Raw genomic sequence first — 20615 nt, forward strand, 5'->3', positions numbered from 1 at the left:
AATGTACCCAGAGGAGGACGGAAACTAGCTGTCCTCGGGCTACACCATGGCGCTACCCTACAGAGTGCTGTTGAGGTTACTGTAAACTTTCTTTGCAAAATAGTGTGTTTTAGTAAATTATTTGGTGACGTGATTATATTTAGTATAGTTTTATCTAAAAAGGATAACTTTTGAAATGTTTAAAAATATTTTTTTTTAAATAAAATTCACTGAGGATGGTCCTCCCCTTCCTCCTCTGAGGAGCCTCCACTGATACCATCATAGCATGGGCATACCAACAAAAATGTAACAGCGGAAGAAATGTATTTATTACATTTTCACATGCAGTGCTCAGACATTCTGTGAGAGGAAATTACTATTTAAACATGAAGCTATTACATTTGTTTACAAAGTTTCCCATGGCAACAAAAACATGAACAATGGAGCCTATACCTGGTCCTTGGTTTTTATTTTATTGTGATATGGCAAAACAGTTGAACCAATCAATGAATTAAAGGTTACTGAAAAGGTTACTGATAAGTTGAAATTTGACTGTGGCTTTAATCGTGAATTATAATTAGTACAGGACATGCACACAGACTAGGGGACACGCGTTGCCGTCCACAGCTACCGCCAATAGTCATGTCATGGAGAGGGAACTGAGGGCCAACTATCTAAGAGAAAGGTGAACTTGTTCAAATTACTGGACAAGCAGAAGAATACCTCAATGTGCCCTAAAATCCAGACCCCTTGGCTGCAGATATGCACCTATGCCAAAGAGTGCTCTTTGACAACCGCTGAACGAAGAACGTTCGGATATTTCCGTGACAAACGTATGAGAACGTAATGTTTATGTCGTCACGTTCGGAATATCCCGCCCCTTCTCTTTGGAGGAGACAGCCATTTTAAGTGGATGAGTTTCATTTTACAGCGCAACTGTAGGACGGAGAACCTCAGGACACAATTTCTACCTATTTCTCTAACAACTGTTAGTGGGGAATTGACTACTATGAACTGAAACTCTTCCTAAAACCATTAACAAGTACTGTAGATCCAAGTTAAGTGACGCATAAGCCAGTAGAGTTGTAATTTTTTTTGCACCTAAATGTAGCTAGAGGAAATGGCTGTGGAAAGCATGACTGTCCATCCAAACTCCCCAACAACAACCAACCACGAACACAGTCTTCTCACTGACGAAAGGTCGAGTAATTCTACAATCATATTTCTATCAAACTATTTATTTGTCCTGTGCTTTTTAGGCATAAAAAGCACGGGTTTCTTTTTCATTTTTTTCTTTCAAAGGGATTAAAGTCGCCTTTTTCTGGGGAACAAGTACAGAGGTAACGAACGCCATCTTGAAACGTTGCTCAGCGCAAACTGGAAGGTCAAAAATGATCATGGGATCTGTTCAGTTTGAATAAGTATTTCAAGAAGTTATTTTATGAAGAAATGACCATCAGTTCAAATAACTGATCCAGCAAAGTTGCATCCCCATCAAAGTAAAGACCGAATGAAGAAAAAAAGAGGATATTATTTTGCTTGCTAATTGTCCACCATTAACTTAACTAGCTAAAATTAATTAATTTCTGAATAATGTCCAATTATCTAGATGTCCAAACGTTTTTGAACACAAAAGCTTTGCAAAATTACATGGCAAAGAAAGGCCTAGCTAAGGTTCCAACTCGCTAGCTAGTTGGCTAGCTGGCTTCCCTTCGTGAAAGAAAAGGCAGTTTGCAAACTATCCACCGAGCCAATAGGGCGAATTAAATCCGTTTCCTAATTAATCATTCCATTCTAGGTATTTCAGGTCAGATTAACGACTTGATTGTAATTGATTTCATTAGACAGTCGTTGGAAATAGTATGTATTTCCTTTATTGGCACTCCAGCTAAGTAACGACGTGGCTAACGAGTTACGCTAGCTAACTACGCAGTTTCTTTTTTGATAGCTAGCTTGCCAGACCAATCTGGCCAGACTAGCTAGTAAACCAAAGGCCGCCATTGTGCCTGCCTTTGTAGCAACTGGCTAGTTGTGTTGAAAACATTTGTCACCCAGTAGACCGAGCCCTCTTGAATCGGCGAATAAAATGAATTGCTTCTATTAGCTAACTATTGGTCCACAGGTTAACTTTAACTAAGCCAACTAGCTAGCTATTGATAGAACATTTAATCACTAACAATTAAGAAATTGATACAATTCCAAGGCGTGCAATTGATCATACTAACTAGTCAGCAACAATGTAACCAAAGTGATTGCACAATTATTTTATCGTTCTAATCTCCACTTGGAATGTGTTTGTGCCACCCATACAAAAAGTAATTACTAAATCTGTACATGAATGGATTTTCTTCCATGCACGTTCAGGAAAATCGCCTAATTTCGTGCCCCTATAAAGTTTCCCCCTTCTCTCTTCTCAGGACAGACTGCTATTTTACTTTAGATTGTTATTCCAAACACCCACCAAATCCCAGAACTGTGTTGAACGTTTGCAAAGCATTTCAGATGTCTAAAAAGTGAAGTAAAACACAAATGTTCCCTATTTAGTTACCTGATTGCCCTGTCAGCAACATTCATTCCCCCCCAACAACCCAAGTTATAACATTCCACAAACCCTAATAATAAAGTGGGGAGACCACTATGCTTTTGAGTGCAGAATGTGAAGAAAACCTCTCACAGTAAGTACTTCCCATAATTTTGATTAAGGCCCATTGTTTGTAGTTTAATTGATAACTAGGGAATTTTTAAATTAAGATGTAATCCTGTTGTGATGATGCATGAATAGTGTTGTAAAATGTATTTGTAAGCGAAAACATGAGTATACATTAGTGATTGTACCTGGTACTGTCAGTATTAACTCAATTTATGCACTTGGAACCACATAGGGTGTGTCCAGTGCACGCACACAACTTTATAGCAACAGTAAAGGTTTTCTTGTTTGACGTGTGATTATCCAAGCCTATCCTTAGATTGTGGAAAATTTATTTGTATTAGGCTATATATTTGGATCCAAGTGTCATTTTTTTCTGTTAATAGTTCCTTGGTATTGTTCCTTGGCGTAGAGTAGACTAGAGCCTTATCTAAATGGCAGTAGTGAGTGCTATCATTTCCTGACTCGTCTGTTTGCAAAATCGTTGTGATGTAGGCTATAAAACCCAGAGGAGGCTGTTGACAGGTGCTTTGCATTTGCTGTTCCACGCATTTGTCAGGAAATCAAACCAGCATGACTATCATTTTCATATACACCCTTTATTACTGTAATGTTAATAAACCAAAACGCTTGTAGTCTCAGTTTGAAATAGGCTACTACATAATATAAGTAGAGGTCGACCGATTATGATTTTTCAACACCGATACCGATTTTAAAAATATATATATTTTAAAAAGCCGATACCGATTAATCGGACGATTTAAATTTAAAAAATGTATTTGTAATAATGGCAATTACAACAATACTGAATGAACACTTATTTTAACTTAATATAATACATCAATAAAATCAATTTAGCCTCCAATATATAATGAAACATGTTCAATTTGGTTTAAATAATGCAAAAACAAAGTGTTGGAGAAGAAAGTAAAAGTGCAATATGTGCCATGTAAGAAAGCTAACGTTTAAGTTCCTTGCTCAGAACATGAGGACATCTGAAAGCTGGTGGTTCCTTTTAACATGAGTCTTCAATATTCCCAGGTAACAAGTTTTAGGTTGAGGTTATTATAGGAATTATAGGACTATTTCTCTCTATACCATTTGTATTTCATATACCTTTTGACTATTGGATGTTCTTATAGGCACTTTAGTATTGCCAGTGTAACAGTATAGCTTCCGTACCTCTCCTCGCCCCTACCTGGGCTCGAACCAGGAACACAATGACAACAGCCACCCTTGAAGCAGCGTTACCCATGCAGAGCAAGGGGAACAACTACTCCAAGTCTCAGAGCGAGTGACATTTGAAACACTATTAGCGAAACACACCCCGCTAACTAGCTAGCCATTTCACATCACATCGTTACACTAGCCTAATCTCGGGAGTTGATTGGCTTGAAGTCATAAACAGCAGAGCTGCTGGTAAAACGCACGAAAATGCTGTTTGAATGAATGCTTATGAGCCCGCTGGTGCCTATCATCGCTCAGTCAGACTGCTCTATCAAATCATAAACTTAATTATAACATAACACACAGAAATGCGAGCCTTTGGTCATTAATATGGTCAAATCCGGAAACTATCATCTCGAAAACAAGACGTTTATTCTTTCAGTGAAATATGGAACCGTTCTGTATTTTATCTAACGGGTGGCATCCATCAGTCTAAATATTCCTGTTACATTGCACAACCTTCAATGTTATGTCATAATTACATACAATTCTGGCAAATTAGTTCACAATGAGCCAGGCGGCCCAAACTGTTGCATATACCCTGACTCTGCATGCAATGAACACAAGAGGGGTGACACAATTTCACCTGGTTAATATTGCCTGCTAACCTGGAATTCTTTTAGCTAAATATGCAGGTTTAAAAATATATACTTCTGTGTGTTGATTTTAAGAAAGGCATTGGTGTTTATGGTTAGGTACACGTTGGAGCAATGACAGTCCTTTTTCGCGAATGCGCACTGCATTGATTATATGCAATGCAGGACACGCTAGATAAACTAGTAATATCATCAACCATGTGTAGTTATAACTAGTGATTATGATTGATTAAGTTTAATGCTAGCTAGCAACTTACCAAGCTTCTTACTGTATTCGAGTAACAGGCGGGCTCCTCGTGAGGCAGGTGGTTAGAGCGTTGGACTAGTTAACCGTAAGGTTGCAAGATTGAATCCCTGAGCTGACAAGGTAAAAATCTGTTGTTCTGCCCCTGAATAAGGCAGTTAACCCACCGTTCCTAGGCCGTCATTAAAACTAAGAATGTGTTCTTAACTGACTTGCCTAGTTAAATAAGATGAAATTAAGGTGGGGGAAAAAATTGGCGTCCAAAATGACCGATTTCCGATTGTTATGAAAACTTGAAATCAGCCCTAATTAATCGGCCATTCCGATTAATTGGTCGACCTCTAGTTGTAAGAGTAAGTTTTAATTTAGTACAAGACAAGATCGGGTTTGGCCAGACCCTAACATCTCTTTGCACAGGCAAATGGTTAGGCATTCTCCCAGCCAATGGGAGTGGCACACCTCTGCAGAAGTATACGTTGGCTTGGCTGGCATCTGAACTGAGCAAAATCATGATAAAGTGTTTTCATGATAAACCTTTTTTCACAGAATCCTCAATACTTGTACCTGGCACCCCACTAGGGAAAGGGGCCAAGAGTCAGAGCTGTGTCAGTAAAGCCTTTGTTATGTGTATGCCCATGTCAGTCTATAGAACCCCCAGCAATGCAAAGCTCTGCGCTCATCAAGAATGGCCTCCCTGTGCCTCTTGAGGGACGTGAGTGTTTGTGTGACTGCCATGGCAGATCTTGATTTAAGGGTAGGCTGTGCTGAGTTAAATTATGTGGACTCCATTGTTTTAGGCCAGGTTGTAAAACCATGCCATTGACAATGAAGGAGAAAATAAATGTTTAGATTAATTTGGTTTATTTAAGAGTGACTAGGTCTATATGTGGTCCCTCTCTGGCTGAGAGTAAACTTAGGATAATTACATGTAAGGAGGAGCGGGAGACTAGTAAGACCCAGCAACCCTCTGGGCCAGGAGGAAAGTCATGTCCTAGATAGGAAGTTAGTACGTTGATGATTTGATGTGGACCGTGTGGTGTGAGTATAAAGAGAGATCAGTTTACATTTTATTTGTTTCAATTGGCCTATAGGCCTATGTGCACAGATTGGGTCTGTATGCTCATGAGTATAGTCTATTCTATAGCCTACATCTAACTCATTGTTTTACTACCCAAACCATTTCTGTGTACTTTGGCCAAAAGTCAATTCTATTCCAGTCTGTATTTGAATAATAAAATAAAGGCCTAACCTGGACCATTTTGAAATTAGGCTATACCAGACACTGAAAGCAAGGCTGTTACTCAAGCCTGCTCTGATCAGTGTCAGCAAATATCTGTAAACTCTGTAGGCTGGACTCGATGGCTAAAGTGAGGCTTCAAATGGACATGGTGGTCATATCCTACTTATCACCGCCACGCCTGCCTTATTGTCACAGCAGTGTATTTCAGTAAATCATGCAATGGTGTCTCTGTGTGAAACTACACCTTGAAAGCTGGCAAGAGGGATAAGTATCTGTTTCTTGTTGTCTGTGTTCTCTAGTTACATTTAGGCCTAGCTATTCCAGTTGTAATATAGTTTTGACTGTTGTGGTTTTCTGTGTAACGTTTGAGATTTGTATTGGTTGTTGGTTAAATATTTGTAATCTCCTATGCAAGCATATTGCATGCTGTTGAGGACTGTTGAGAGATGAAATTGACTCTGTCTTCACTGATAAATAGCAGACTGTTTAAGATTATTTTGATGTAAACACTTCTGTCTCCCTGCACAGGAATGACTAACTCGATTTCGAAATGTCCTTGACATAGTGTTGTATGTTGATGTTGAATCCACCCTGCGTAATGAAAGCCAACGGATTGCCCATGTCCAGTCCAGCAAGTTGGGACCTACTGAATCGCCCTCCCCCAACCTGTTACATCACAATAGTTGCATCACTCTCAACTTTTCCCAGACCATAGAGAAAAAACAGTGAAGCTCAGTGTACACACTACACTCACATGGAAATGTCATACCTATATTGAAATGCTGTTCACAGAGAAACTTGCTGTTATTAATTGCTGTCCCATATATTAATTGCCATATAATTTGTTTACCACAGAGCACACCCACCTTATCCCTGACACGCCTCACAATAACTCGGCCTGTTTTGACACAGAAATAACACAAACTTTACACCCTAGCAGTCCTATCTCCAGCACACAGTCAGTAGGCCTATGCCGATGTGGTCAATCTAATAAAAACATGATCTGGTCCTCTTGACTCTCTCAGCAGACACTAGGTCCTTCATGTCACCCGCAATAACAGCCAACCCAGTCACCCAACCACAACATTCTTAACTCATCAGAGTGTTACAGCAGAGCAGCCTACGGTGTGTCATGGTTTGTGGGTGAACGGTGGTGTGACTGTTTGACGAGTTCATACAAACGCAGCTCTCAGACATTGTCATAGGATAACAACAGCTGATTGGCCCTGCGGATAACCGTGTTATCTCCACTGTCAAGACAAACGTACAGAAACACACAAGGAAACGCCATAATTAGCGTCTGAAACCTACAAATTGAATTACTCGAGTTAGAACATGAGGGAAGTGACTCGCTCGGGCTATACAAGTTATAAATATAAAATGTGTAAAACAGGTTCCTGAGACTCGCAATGTTACCTCTACCATGAAAAAGGAATTATCCAAATTCCCAAACTAGCAGTCGCGGTTGTTAATGCCATTTTATTCCACTGTACTTTTCCCACAGATGAAAAGCTTTGATCCCTGATTGCTACAGTCTTGTGGGGGTGTCTAGGAATGGAATGCTCACCACCCAGGAACCCTCTACCTGTCACATACTGGGAGTCCAAACATGAACTACACGGATGAGACCTGAGTGTGTGGCTTGAACAGCATTTTGATGTCCTGTCTATCTGTCCTCTGTTTGTCACAGGCGTGAGGATGGTGAGTTGGAAGAGGGGGAGCTGGAGGATGATGGTGGCGAGGTGGAGGTGGCAGAGGAGCCCAGCGCCGGAGGAGGAGGAGAAGATGAAGGTGAAGGAACAGCAGCAGCAGAGGCGGCCCCCCCAGAGAAAACTCACCGCAGCAAAGAGCGCCACGCCAGCGGCGATGAGAAGGATGACGAGAAGGCCCGACGCCACAAGAGGAAGAGGAGAAAAGAGAGGGAGCGGGAGAAGGAGAAGAGGAGAGCCAAGAAGAGACGCAAATCCAAGCACAAAGTAAGAGTGTGTGTGGTTCACATCCAGCTCTGTTCTGGCTGTCATCGTCTGATACAGACCCTTCAGATCAGGGAGGTTATTGCTTTCTTACTGTAGTCTAAAGATGTTTCTAAGTACTTTTTCACTCAACCTATCTCTCCTTCCTTGTTGTGTGTGTGGTGTTACAGCGCCATGCCTCCTCCAGTGATGACCACTCAGACTTTAGTGATGACTCTGACTACAGCCCAGGTGAGAAGAGGAAGTATCGGGACTATAGCCCTACGTACACCCCTTCTGTAAGTTACCCCATGGCGGCGCTCTAAATTACACGATTGAAGATACTTGCTGTGGAGTTGCTAATCTGTTTACTACCATGTAATCATAGTGGTCTAACAATGATTGATTCTCAGTCCCTTGGAGGTTACCCACCAGCCCCGTCCTCCGGCCACGGGGGCCCCATGCCTAAGAAGGGCAGCTACGTAAAGATGGACAAGCAAGGCTACGGGGGCTACGGCGATTATGAAGAGGAGAACTACGAGGGAGAGGAGGACGAGGAGATGGGCGATGAAGACTACGATGACTTCACCAAGGAGCTCAACCAGTACCGCAAGGCCAAAGAGGGAGGCAGCGGCGATGGAGGTGGAAGGGGCAACAGTCGCGGGGGCAGAGGTAGCAAAAATGGGGTCAGAGGTGAATTGAACAACCGTTACTTGTTTGCTTGCAGGTCGCCGCGTGCCTTTCATATGCTGACACAAGGTGCTGACAGTGTTTTGTTTTCTTTCTCCACAGGAGGTAAAGGTCGTATGAAGAACCAACGAGGTCGAGGAGGCATGAGAGGAGGAGGGCGTGGAGGTAGAGGAAGAGGAGGGAGCAGGGGTCGGGGGCGAGGGGGCAAGATGGGTGGAGACAACGAGGACGGAGAAGGGATGATGTACGGAGGAGGAGGAGGAGGAGGGGGAGGAGGAGGAGACGAGATGGAGGTGAGTCAAAGACAGTCATCCTCTGGCCCCAGATGCACAGACAATGTGAAATGATCTATCAAACATACTGGTATGCTGCTAAAGCAGCAAAGTGCTGAAAATCTCAAGAAAGTATATTCTTGTTTCTGAATTGTTCCTCATCCAATTGATGTTGTGTTCTAGTATGGAGATGATGACTATGACCACATGGGTGAGGATGACTATGATGAATACTCTCAGTACAGGAAGTCCAAAGACCGTGGAAGGGGTGAGTTGGCTGTCAGAATTATTCATACTAAACAATACTTAGTCATGCTACTGTAATATACATACTAGGTTAGCTGTTCTGATGTCCTTCCTAAGTAAATGTGCTTTGCACCCGATCCAAAATGGTTGCCTGTCTTGTTCCATTGTAGCCCACTGATGAAGTGTCTCTCTCCCTGCTCCTACCAGGTGGCAAAGGTGGGCGGGGAAGGGGCCGTGGGAAACAAGGGCGTGGTATGAACCGTGGAGGCCGAGGGCGGAACCGAGGGAGGGGCCGAGGGGGTGGAGACCAGGGTCACGAAGAGGACAACAATGGAGACTTGGGGGACATGGGGGTGAGAATAAAACCAACACCTTACAGACCTGCTCGCTCCTCTGAATGAATACTCAACCTGTACAAGTTGGATTTCTGATAACACTTTAAAACTTATAATCGTTGGAAGACCTCACCGCAAGGCCAAATAGAACCTGTTTGTTTGTGTTGTGGTGCAGGATGGAGGAGGCCAGCACAACAAGCACCAGGGGGACAAGCACCAAGACAAGAAAGGGAAAGCTATCTGCAAGTACTACATGGAGGGCCGCTGTACTTGGGTAAGAAGGAAATCATGGAATTTGAGCGGAGATCATGTTCTTGCCAGGCATTCTCAATAGAATGTGAAATCATTCTTCTAACATGTTACCATCAACTGCTTTTTAAAATCTTGTCCAAATGTGATTTTGATCGGTTTATCTCTTTGCCAACTTTCTAGGGGGAACACTGCAACTTCAGCCACGATATTGAGCTGCCCAAGAAGAAAGAACTCTGCAAGTTCTACATCACCGGCTTCTGCGCGCGGGCTGAAAACTGCCCCTACATGCATGATATCCTTTACCTGCAGTCCACTTTGTATCAGATAGGACATTTCATATACCCTTCAGTATGTGTTTACAGCTAGCATAACTAGAACGGCCATACTAGTTGTCAAGTTTAATATAGCCTATACCAGTGCTAGCCCTGGGACGCATTTTGAATATCGGGCCTATATGGCCATGAAACAGTCTTTGAGTGAGTTCAGTCCATCCAGGCCATCCATAGTTCTTTAACTCGCCAGCACGTGATTTCCCCTGCAAGCTGTTCCACACCACCGGGAGCTGTGTGAATGGAGACGAATGCATGTTCTCCCACGAGCCTCTTACCGATGACACCCAAGACCTGCTAAACAAGGTGAGCCTTCCTCAAGTGGATTTAGACACCACATCTGTTTCTTTAACACTCTCACACTTTCACTCACTCTCTTCTCATTTCTGGTGTTTCTTGCTCTGTCTGTGTTAGTCTGTTAACCCCTTTTGACCACCTTCTCATCTCTTGTGTTCCTAGATGCTTGCGGAGGATGCCGAGGCTGGAGCTGAGGATGAGAAGGAGGTGGAGGAGCTAAAGAAGCAGGGGATCAACCCCCTTCCCAAGCCTCCTCCAGGGGTGGGCCTGCTCCCGACACCGCCCAGACCAGGGCCGCCTGACAACTCTGGCTCTGGGGACTTTGGACCTCCTGGACCACCACAGGGCCCCATGTCCCCCAACGGCCTCCCCGGCCCAGGGCCTACCCAAGGGCCCGGTCCCTGTCCTGGCCCCCCTCCCCCCTACCCAGAAAGTGGCCCCTACCAAGGCCCACCCAACCCCAATGGTCCCCCACCACCATCCATGGGCCCCCCACCCCCCTGTTCTGGCAATGGTGGGAAGAAGATCCCCTCACTGTTTGAGATCAAGGTGCAGCCCACGGGACAGCTAGCTCAGAAACTAGCTAATCACAGGTGACCTTTTCATATCCATCCAAACCTATTTATGTGGGTTTTATAGTTTGAGTATGTACTAGGAACATGGTTAACCTCAATAATTCTTCTCTCTACAGAGGTCAGACCCCAGGAACTGCCACAGGCCAAGCTGGCGCAACTGGCCCCCAAGGGCTCCCCGGTGGGCCTGGTGGGCCTCCGCCTCGGTTCCCTCCACCTGGCATGATGCCCCCAGACATGTCAATGGGTCCTCCCCCGCCCATGGGCCCCGGAGGACCCCCCATGATGCCAGGCTTTGGCTCAGAAGGGGGGCCCATGATGCCACCCGGACCTCCTCCAGGGGGTAACTTCTTTGACAGCTTCTTCAACCAGCAGCAAGACATGAATATGGACGGGGTGGAGGAGGAAGGTAAACTGAGCTGACAGCGTATCACATAATAAACAAAGCATACAGTCACTGTTCACATCAGACTAATGTTGGCCCATCCAATATACTAATGTTGGCCCATCCAATATACTAATGTTGGCCCATCCAATATACTAATGTTGGCCCATCCAATATAATTTCAGATGGAATCTAAACCTGTGCTGTAATGTGTCTGAGTGTTGTAGTTTTCAACCTCCTCCTGTACCTTCCAGGTGATGACTTCCAGGGCTTTGGAGGGATGGACGAGAAAGAAGGAAGAGGATCGGGAGGAAACCAGAGTTCCATGGGAGGCCCGGACGTCCCTGCTAACGGAGGCTCAGCAAGTCAGCAGGCGGGGATGGGCATGCCCGACTTCCTGCCGCCGGCCCAGCGCATGCTGTTCCTGAGAATCCAGCAGAAACAGCAGGAGGACGAGGAGAGGGCCAGACTAGCCAAGGGGGGAGGAGAGAGGGATGTGGACGGTACGCTCTTCACACACACTGTAGACCAGGGGCAACATATGTTCAATGTTTCATTAAAACATTTTTTTATATATATTTTTATAACCTAAAGGGGTCCTAAAATTCTAAATCAAATATCTAAATGATCCTTGGTATGATCATCTTAAAACAATTCCATATGTTAGCTTAGTAGAACCCCCCCAGGCTTTGACTCTAGGGGGTTGAAAAACACTCCAGGCCACTCAAAAAAAGAAAAAAAAGGTTATTGGATAGGATATAGAGATAGGAAAGATGGAGGAGAGTTGCTGAAGTGCTCCACTAGTCTAAGCCACCCAGGCCACTCTTGAATGTCTTAAACTAGATAGAATGTACAGTCTGTTGAAATTATAATGGACCTATACGTTTTCAAATAACTGCCCTTCCCCTCGATAAATGTTGAAATTCCGATGTGGCCCTGGAGCCGTCGACACGGTATTGATGTCTATTTTGCTTAGACACTAATATAACGGCAAGCCAGCACAGGCAATAACATAAGCACTTCTCCTGGGCCTGGTAAACCTGGCATGCACCACCATGGGAAATTACTGCAGGCACCATCTCAATTCTCCATAGACAAAACAAACAATTCCCACTGACACAGTATAAACAGTGTATTGGCAGTGCAAACACTGCAGAACTATGCAATATTGATACAGACACAATATAAATACTGACTAGAGGTCGCACTTACCCGTATAGGCTACATAGAGCGCATTAAAAAGTTTGAGTCGAGTGCATATGCTGTGTAAACCCTGGCTTGGGCCATGTTCAAAAGTAGTTCACTATAAAGGGAATAGGGTGCCATTTAGGACACAACTAAAGCTAATCGTATGATTCATAAGTTGTACGGTTTTAGCCCCGAAAAGTGCTTGCTTAAGTCAGTGTAAAGTTTACAGTGTTCCTGTCTCCTTTTGTTTGGTCACAAATGTACACTATTGTTAAAAAGTTTTGGGTCACTTAGAAATGTCCTTGTTTTTGAAAGAAAAGCCCATTTCTTATTGATTAAAATAACATCAAATTGATCAGAAATACAGTGTAGACGTTGTAAATGACTATTGTAGCTGGAAATGGCTGATTTTTAATGGAAGATCTACATAGGCGTACAGAGGCCCATTATCAGAAAACAGCACTCCTGTGTTCCAATGGCACGTTGTGTTAGCTAATCCATGTTTATCATTTTAAAAGGCTAATTGATCATTAGAAAACCCTTTTGCAATTATGTTAGCATAGCTGAAAACTGTCATTCTGATTTAAAGAAGCAATAAAACGGGCCTTTGGACTAGTTGAGTATCTGGAGCATCAGCATTTGTGGGTTTGATTACAGGCTTAAAAGGTACTTGCAAAACACCAGTCTCAATGTCAACAGTGAAGAGGCGACTCCGGGATGCTGGCCTTCTAGACAGAGTTGCAAAGAAAAAGCCATATCTCAGACTGGCCAATAAAAATAAATTATTAAGATGGGCAAAAGAACACAGACACTGAACAGATGAACCGGAGCAACTGGAGTTGCCTCTTCATTGTTGACGTTGAGACTGGTGTATTGCGGTTAATATTTAATGAAGCTGACAGTTGAGGACTTGTGAGGTGTCTGTTTCTCAAACTAGACATTAATGTACTTGTCCTTTTGCTCAGTTGTGCACCGGGGCCTCCCACTCGTCTTTCTATTCTGTTTAGAGCCAGTTTGTGCTGTTCTGTGAAGGGAGTAGTGCACAGCGTTGTACGAGATCTTCAGTTTCTTGGTTATTTCTCACATGAAATAGCCTTCATTTCTCAGAACAAGAATAGACTGACGAGTTTCAGAAGAAAGTTCTTATTTTTTAGACATTTTGAGCCTGTAATTGAACCCACAAATGCTGTTATTCCAGATACTCAGTAGTATGGACAGGTTTATTGCTTCTTTGATTAGAACAACAGTTTTCAGCTGTGCTAACATAATTGCAAAAGGGTTTTCTAATGATCAATTAGCCTTTTAAAATTATAAACATGGATTAGCTAACACAACTTGCCATTGGAACACAGGAGTGATGGTTGCTGATAATGGGCCTCTGTACGCCTATGAAGATATTCCATTAAAAATCAGCCGTTTCCAGCTACAATATTCATTTACAACATTAACAATGTCTACACTGTATTTCTGATCAATTTTAATTTCAAGTTAATGGGCAAAAAAAATGTGCTTTTCTTTAAAATACAAGGAAATGTCTAAGTGACCCCAAACTTTTGACTGGTAGTGTATATGTATCCCGGGGAGGCAGAAAATGTCTGTATAACACCATTGACCCTCACTGGAACCCCTCAGCAGAGTCAACATCCTCTGGGCTGTGGTTGTGTAATATATTCCCATCGATCAGATTAGGGACTCCAATTGGCCTCTACACCCTCGCTAGGTGGAGCTGTTGTTGTGTGAGATACTTTACTAATTATCTTGAGCACTGACATTGATTTAAATCAGGGTTCTCCAACTGATGACCCGCGGGCTGATTTTGGCCCACGTTTGTTTTTATTTGGCCCCCCAAGTTTTCAATTTTTTCAATTATTGTTGGACTTAAAAGACTGTTTAAAAAAAATAAAATGCATAATAGAGCGTTACTGTACATATGATTGTATACAAATGTAAGTAAGGTCTGAAATGATGTTTTATTCAAATATTATATCTGTTTGTGCTTCTTGCGGTCAAATTGCAGTCTACAAATGATTTGTAATTATGTTCCGGCCCCCGACCATCCACTCCAGAAAAAATTGGCCCGCGGCCCTGATTGTAGGTGGTTCTCAATAGGGATGTGACAAATGGACAATTTTGCTTAATGTTTAAAACAGCAATTTTTTCAGATTTCCATTAAAACTATAAGAAAAATATCATAAAATTCCATGTCAATGCAGAATAATGGTCCTATTACGTATGTATGACCACTTGGGAAGGGCAATGAAGTCATATCTACCGCAGTCATATACTCTTAAGGGCTACGGCTATAAGGGTGTGCAATGGCTGTAAGGGTACACTACGGCTTTTTAAATGCCAACACGAAACCTTCTCTAGAGATAGTTTTGAAGCACCAGTGAACAGGCATTATACTTCTCTGTAAAGGAACTGTCAATCAAATTATCTTGAGCTGCCTGCGCGCAGCCTGCCTGCCTGCTCGCAAGACCACTCTCCTACAAATGTAGTTTAAAGTTGAAATACCGTGACTTAACAAGACATTTAGTAGAAAGAAAACATTTTCCACTAGGAATTGACTCCTAAGATTCAGTATATTTTGGAAAGGACGAGACTGATTAGTTGCCGTACTGCCGAGAAGACACAAACTCACATCTTTCATAGCGAGCTAGCCAGGGATGGAAAGAGAGAGGAGGGGCACGGTACAGGCAGGTCAGCCAACAGGCAGACAGAGTCAGAACTGTACACTAGGCCTATCTACCGGCAATCAAAAGCTGTATCTCCCAATGGAATGTTGTGTCTCGAAATTTCTTGGCTTGCAATGTCTCGTATTCTCAGTAAAGCAGGGCCTGTCAACAATGAATAGGCTAGGATATTCTACACGCTACAGACCGAAGACATTAGCAAAAAGAAAGAACAGGCGAGCCAGCTGCATGCACTGTGATCAAAATTGTGGGGGGAAAAACATTCTTAATTTTAAGGTTCCCAAATTCGTTCACACCCCTAGTTTTCGGTGGTTGTGGTTTCTGAACTGGTTGTGGTTTCTAAACTGATCATCACTGATTCCTGTTGCTTTATCTCCTAGGTGACTCAGCTAACTGGTACTCCAGTGAGGATGAGGATGGAGGCGGCAGTGTCACATCCATTTTGAAGACGCTCCGCCAGCAGAGCCAGGGGCCCCCCAAACCTGAAGGCCCCCCAGCGACCCCCGCCTCCAGAAAGGCTCCCCAGCGCACCCCCATCCGACCGGCGGACCCCCGCCAGGGGGACCCCCGGCTGGCTCGTGATCCCCGCCTCTCCCGGGCCACAGACTCTGCCCAGGCCTTGGACTCTCCCAACCCCTCCTCGGCATCCACCGTCACCCCTGCAGACCCCCGCCTGGCCCGGCTTGCTACCGCCACCCTCACCCCTAAACCAGACGCCCCCCTGGTGTACAAGCCCCCGCCCCTCACGGCTCCCCCTGCAGAAGAGGAGGAGACGGAGAGGGTTTTGAGGGACAAGCCTGTGCCCATCCCCCTGGACCCCCTGATGGGCATGGCCCTGAGGGACCCGCGCTCCCAGCTGAAGCAGTTCAGCCACATCAAGAAGGACATTCTCCTGCACATGCCCCCGTACGCTAAGACAGTGACATGGAACCCTGAGGACCTCATCCCCATCCCAATCCCTAAACAGGACCTCCTCCCCCTCCCCCAGGCATCCCCCTGTTTCAGCCATGGACCCCCGCCTCTCACGCAGCCAGCAGCGGATCCACACGGCGGCCCTCCCCCCTACCCCACCCATCCCCCTCCCTCCTTAGAACCCCCGCCCCAGCCTCCTCCTCCCTCCCAGACTTTGAGCTGCTCTCTCGCATCCTCAAGACTGTTAACGCCTCATCCGGCCCCTCGCAGTCATCCCCTCCTCTCCCCCTCGTCCCTCCAACAACCCTTTTGCCGGCGCCTCCTGCTTTGTTGCCCACCCCTGTCGACAAGCCTGCCGATCCTCGAATGGCCCGCAAAGCCCCCGCTGACCCACGGCTTCAGCCGCAGAAATCTGCCCTGAAGCAGCCTTCAGAGTCCCCTGTCCCCCCTCTGACGGTCTCCCCGGTAGCCCCTCCACCCACCTCCGGTTCCTCCTCCCCCACCATCGCCCCCTACGACCCTCGGCTACTGTCTGCAGGTGGGGTGGGCCGTGGAGGGGGAGCGGGTGCAGTTGGTGGCAGCAGTGTGCTGAGTGGGATCAGTCTATATGACCCCCGGACTCCTAGTGCAGGTAAACTTGAGGGCCCTGGTGCCACCACAAACACAACCCCCAGCAGCGGCCCCACAGAGCCCAAACCCATTGAGGCAGCACCAGCCAAGCCCAAGGCCAAGGAGCCCCTATTTGTCCGTAAGTCTGCCCTGGACCAGCCGGAGCCAGAGAAGAGTAGCGAGCAGTCCACTGACCGCTACAACAGCTATAACCGGCCCAGGCCCAAGCCTGCACCCTCGCCGTCCACCGGAGGTCCTGCTGCCTCTGGCTCCTCCACGGCCGGACAGGGTCCCCCTGGTGCTGCTGAGCAGGCCCCGGCGGGTGTCCACAACCTGCCTGTGTCCTCGCTCTTCACCATGGTGAAACAGGCCAGCAAGCCCAGCGGCTCCGGCAGCCCCTTTGGTGGGAACAGCCCTGCCCAGCCTGGCGACACGACCACCACCACGGAGCAGGACAATGCTTCTCTGAAGGAGGTTTTCAAAGGCTTTGACCCCACGGCATCACCCTTCTGCCAGTGATATCTGCACCTATCCACCTGGCTGGTCGATTATTGTTTTAGACACGAACACTGAACACATCAGCAAGGAGCGCACTGAGGCGGGAGCCGGACTGGCCACAGACGGTGAACGTTTGAACATGTTGGCCAGGCGTCACACCTGCAGTGTTTGCTAATGAGATTCTATAACGAACTTTGGGGCTGGGGAGGGAGGGGGTGTGGGAGGCAGGGATATGTTGGAGTCTGGGAAAGAGAGACCTCTATTTTAAAACAAACAGATGTATAAATAAATGTATTCCCTTTATGAGAGTTCCTCCCTGCTTTAAGAGAAAACAATTGTTGGACAACAGTAACATAAGCGTCCACAGATTTAAATGGGCTGTACTTCCTCATTTATGCTCCTCCTAGTCCTGTTCATTTTCCTTTGCATTTGTTTGTAACTCCAGTCTCCAAACTCTCCCTTTATCAACCGTTCTGTCCCATCCCACCAACCCTTTCAGGTCACTGACTTCCACTGTCGCCGTGGGAAGAATTCTTGTCAATCATTGTATCTTTTCTAGTTCAATCGCAGGCTAAGATAACACATAGAGAACATTTACTGCCAATCCCTCTGCCTGTAGCGTTATAACAGTACAGTATATTATATATGAATACAACTCTTTTGTTTGCTTGATTTGAAGTAATTTCTTTGTGCTTGTCTGTTATCTGTCAGTCTTTCTCCTCTGTCGGCTGTCTCTTCTTTTTTAATATTTGAGCCCTCTGTTCTTTCAGCACTGTGTTCTCTCTAGCCTCTTCTGTCTGTTTGTTTGTTGTGTGTCGGGGTGATGCCTATGACTATGTTGGCCATGTTGGTCCCACCACCCCACACACCCCTGCTTGAGGTTCCACTCACACCTCTCTGCCACTGAGTCAGAACTGTATAATTGAAAACCACAACGGTCATGAGTGTCCTTCTGTCATGTGTGAGTTATGATCATTTTAATTTATTTTTTTTATACTTATATCTGCCTGTCTCCTCCCTATGTCACATGACAGTTAAATCAAATCATTTGGTGAGAGAGACTTCCCGCCTGCATTTAAGTGTGATGCAGCCTGTAACCGTGAGAGGAGAAACAGACACTGACATTCTTGTTTTGTTGAAGTTTCAAACAAATAAAATAAACTCACAATTCTGTAGAGGTATGAAAAGTCTGGGGTGACCTGGCTACAAAAGTGTCTTTTTGTTTTCCCTTTGCAAAAAGTGACTGCTTTGTAAATTGAACAGTGTCCTGTTTGATGAGAGGTACCATTTTGTAACCATTCACTGTAGGGGAGGTTGTTAAGTATTTAATAAAGGCGATATGTGATCAACCAGTAACCGACCAGTGTTTCTCGTAGTTTGATGGGCAGCCTAGACGTTAGGGCGGGCAGGCGTCTCTGTAGTAGTATGTCATCACCATGTCACCCTAGTGTTTCCTGCTTAACCATGATCCTTGTGATTCATTTCCTTCCATCCTGATGTCTCTTGGCTCCAGGAAGTCACATCATCATCCATCACAGATCTCTTTTACTAATGGTGCATTTCTACTAATGATTTATCCCAGTGTTTTACCCAGAAGGCTCACACTATTCTACTATTCTATTTCCATCTATGCGGGTCAGCACCTGTGACTCACTGGGCCGTAGTTCCGGTGGACCTGCTCTGACTTGGAGCCAAGGCAAGGCCCTGGGTACTTTTTAAGATATTTACTTACACAGTAATAATGGCTAACTGAACTTCCAACACCTTCTCACAAAGCAACAGTCTTGAATGATGCAGAGGTTGTTGATTATGCTCGCCACAAGTCTTTCATGTAAAACTGCTGATGGAAGTACATTGGGTTAGTTCGACGTTGCTGCCGACTGTGCAGGCGACTGCCAACTGATCGACAATGAACCTTGCATCATAAATAACTACTCATTATTTGTAGATCAGTCAGTCATAATTTACCTATGATGCATTACAGTTTTGATCCTCTCGAACACGGCCAATAACACTGGAGCTTACATTAACATAAACCTCTGATGACACCTTGCCTGTCTACCCAGACTCCTTGCTCTTGCCAAACGCTAGGCCACGCCCAGGGACGTGAGCTTCTTCTCTGCAATGAGTCTGGATCCGAGAACCTGCCCGACGCTTCACCGAATGCGAGCACATTTGTGGCCATCTGATTTGTCCAGATACCGATGGGTTGATACACTGATTGGTTAGAGACGATCCAATTGCTGATGACTTTATTTTGTACAAAGCCCCTCCTTTCCCCTCGTCAATACAAACAACTTCAATGATTGCAGTCAGAATTAATTATGACATAACCTATTGTTGGCTTAATATGGTTTAGTGTCACTGAGTTTCAGGCATGGTTGGTTGGTTGCTGAAGAACTTCTAAGAGTGACTTATTCTTAAAACATGTACAGTACCAGTCAAAAGTTTGGACACTTTCTCAGAGTTTTTCTTTATTTTTACTAAATGATAGTCCCACTATGCGCAAACCAGATGTGATGGCTTATCGCTGCAGAATGCTGTGGTAGCCATGCTGTTTAAGTGTGCCTTGAATTCTAAATAAATCACTGAGTGTCACCAGCAAAGAACTCTCACATCATCACATTCCTCCTCCATGCTTCATGGTGGGAACCACACAAACCGAGATCATTCGTTCAACTACTCTGCGTCTCACAAAGACACAGTGGCTGGAACCAAAAATCTCTCATTTGGACTCATCAGAACAAAGGACAGATTTACACCTATCTAATGTCCATTGCTGGTGTTTCTTGGCCCAAGCAAGTCTCTTCTTATTATTGGTGTCCTTTAGTAGTGGTTTCTTTGCAGCAATTTGACCATGAAGGCCTGATTCACACAGTCTCCTCTGAACAGTTGATGTTGAGATGGGTCTGTTACTTGAACTCTGTAAAGCATTTATTTGGGCTGTAATCTGAGGTGCAATTAACTTATCCTCTGCACCAGAGCTATCTCTGGGTCTTGCATTCTTGTGTCGGTCCTCATGAGAGCCAGTTTCATCATAGAGTTTGATGGTTTTTGCGACTGCACTTGAAGGAACTTTCAAAGTTCTTGAAATGTACCGCATTGATTGACCTTCATGTCTTAAAGTAATGATGGACTGTCTTTTCTCTTTGTTTATTTTAGCTGTTCTTTCTATAATATGGACTTTGTCTTTTACCAAATAGGGCTTCTGTATACCACCCCTACCTTGTCACAACACAACTGATTGGCTCAAACGCATTAAGAAGGAAAGAAATCCCACAAATTAACTTTTAACAAGGCACACCTGTTAATTGAAATGCATTCCAGGTGACTTCCTCATGAAGCTGGTTGAGAGAGTGCCAAGCGTGTGCAAAGCGTCATCAAGGCAAAGGGTGGCTACTTAAAAAATCTAAAATGTATTTTTATTTGTTTAACACTTTTTTGGTTACTAC

At 44.7% G+C, this 20615-nt stretch overlaps 1 protein-coding gene across 1 annotated transcript; it reads left to right on the forward strand.

Annotated features, from left to right (window-relative positions):
* The first annotated feature begins 870 nt into the window (after positions 1–870).
* On the forward strand, positions 871–18519 carry LOC112266087 (zinc finger CCCH domain-containing protein 4). The gene is given in 15 exon segments (XM_042296022.1): positions 871–1179; positions 7624–7909; positions 8077–8184; positions 8299–8578; positions 8678–8868; positions 9031–9115; positions 9301–9446; positions 9604–9702; positions 9861–9972; positions 10206–10315; positions 10469–10899; positions 10998–11287; positions 11518–11766; positions 15525–16237; positions 16240–18519. Coding segments are annotated over 15 exon segments (4125 nt in total). The 5' UTR covers positions 871–1099; the 3' UTR covers positions 17185–18519.
* Positions 18520–20615: the final 2096 nt, after the last annotated feature.

Source organism: Oncorhynchus tshawytscha, linkage group LG13 (genome assembly GCF_018296145.1).
Source record: "Oncorhynchus tshawytscha isolate Ot180627B linkage group LG13, Otsh_v2.0, whole genome shotgun sequence".
NCBI lineage: Eukaryota > Metazoa > Chordata > Actinopteri > Salmoniformes > Salmonidae > Oncorhynchus > Oncorhynchus tshawytscha.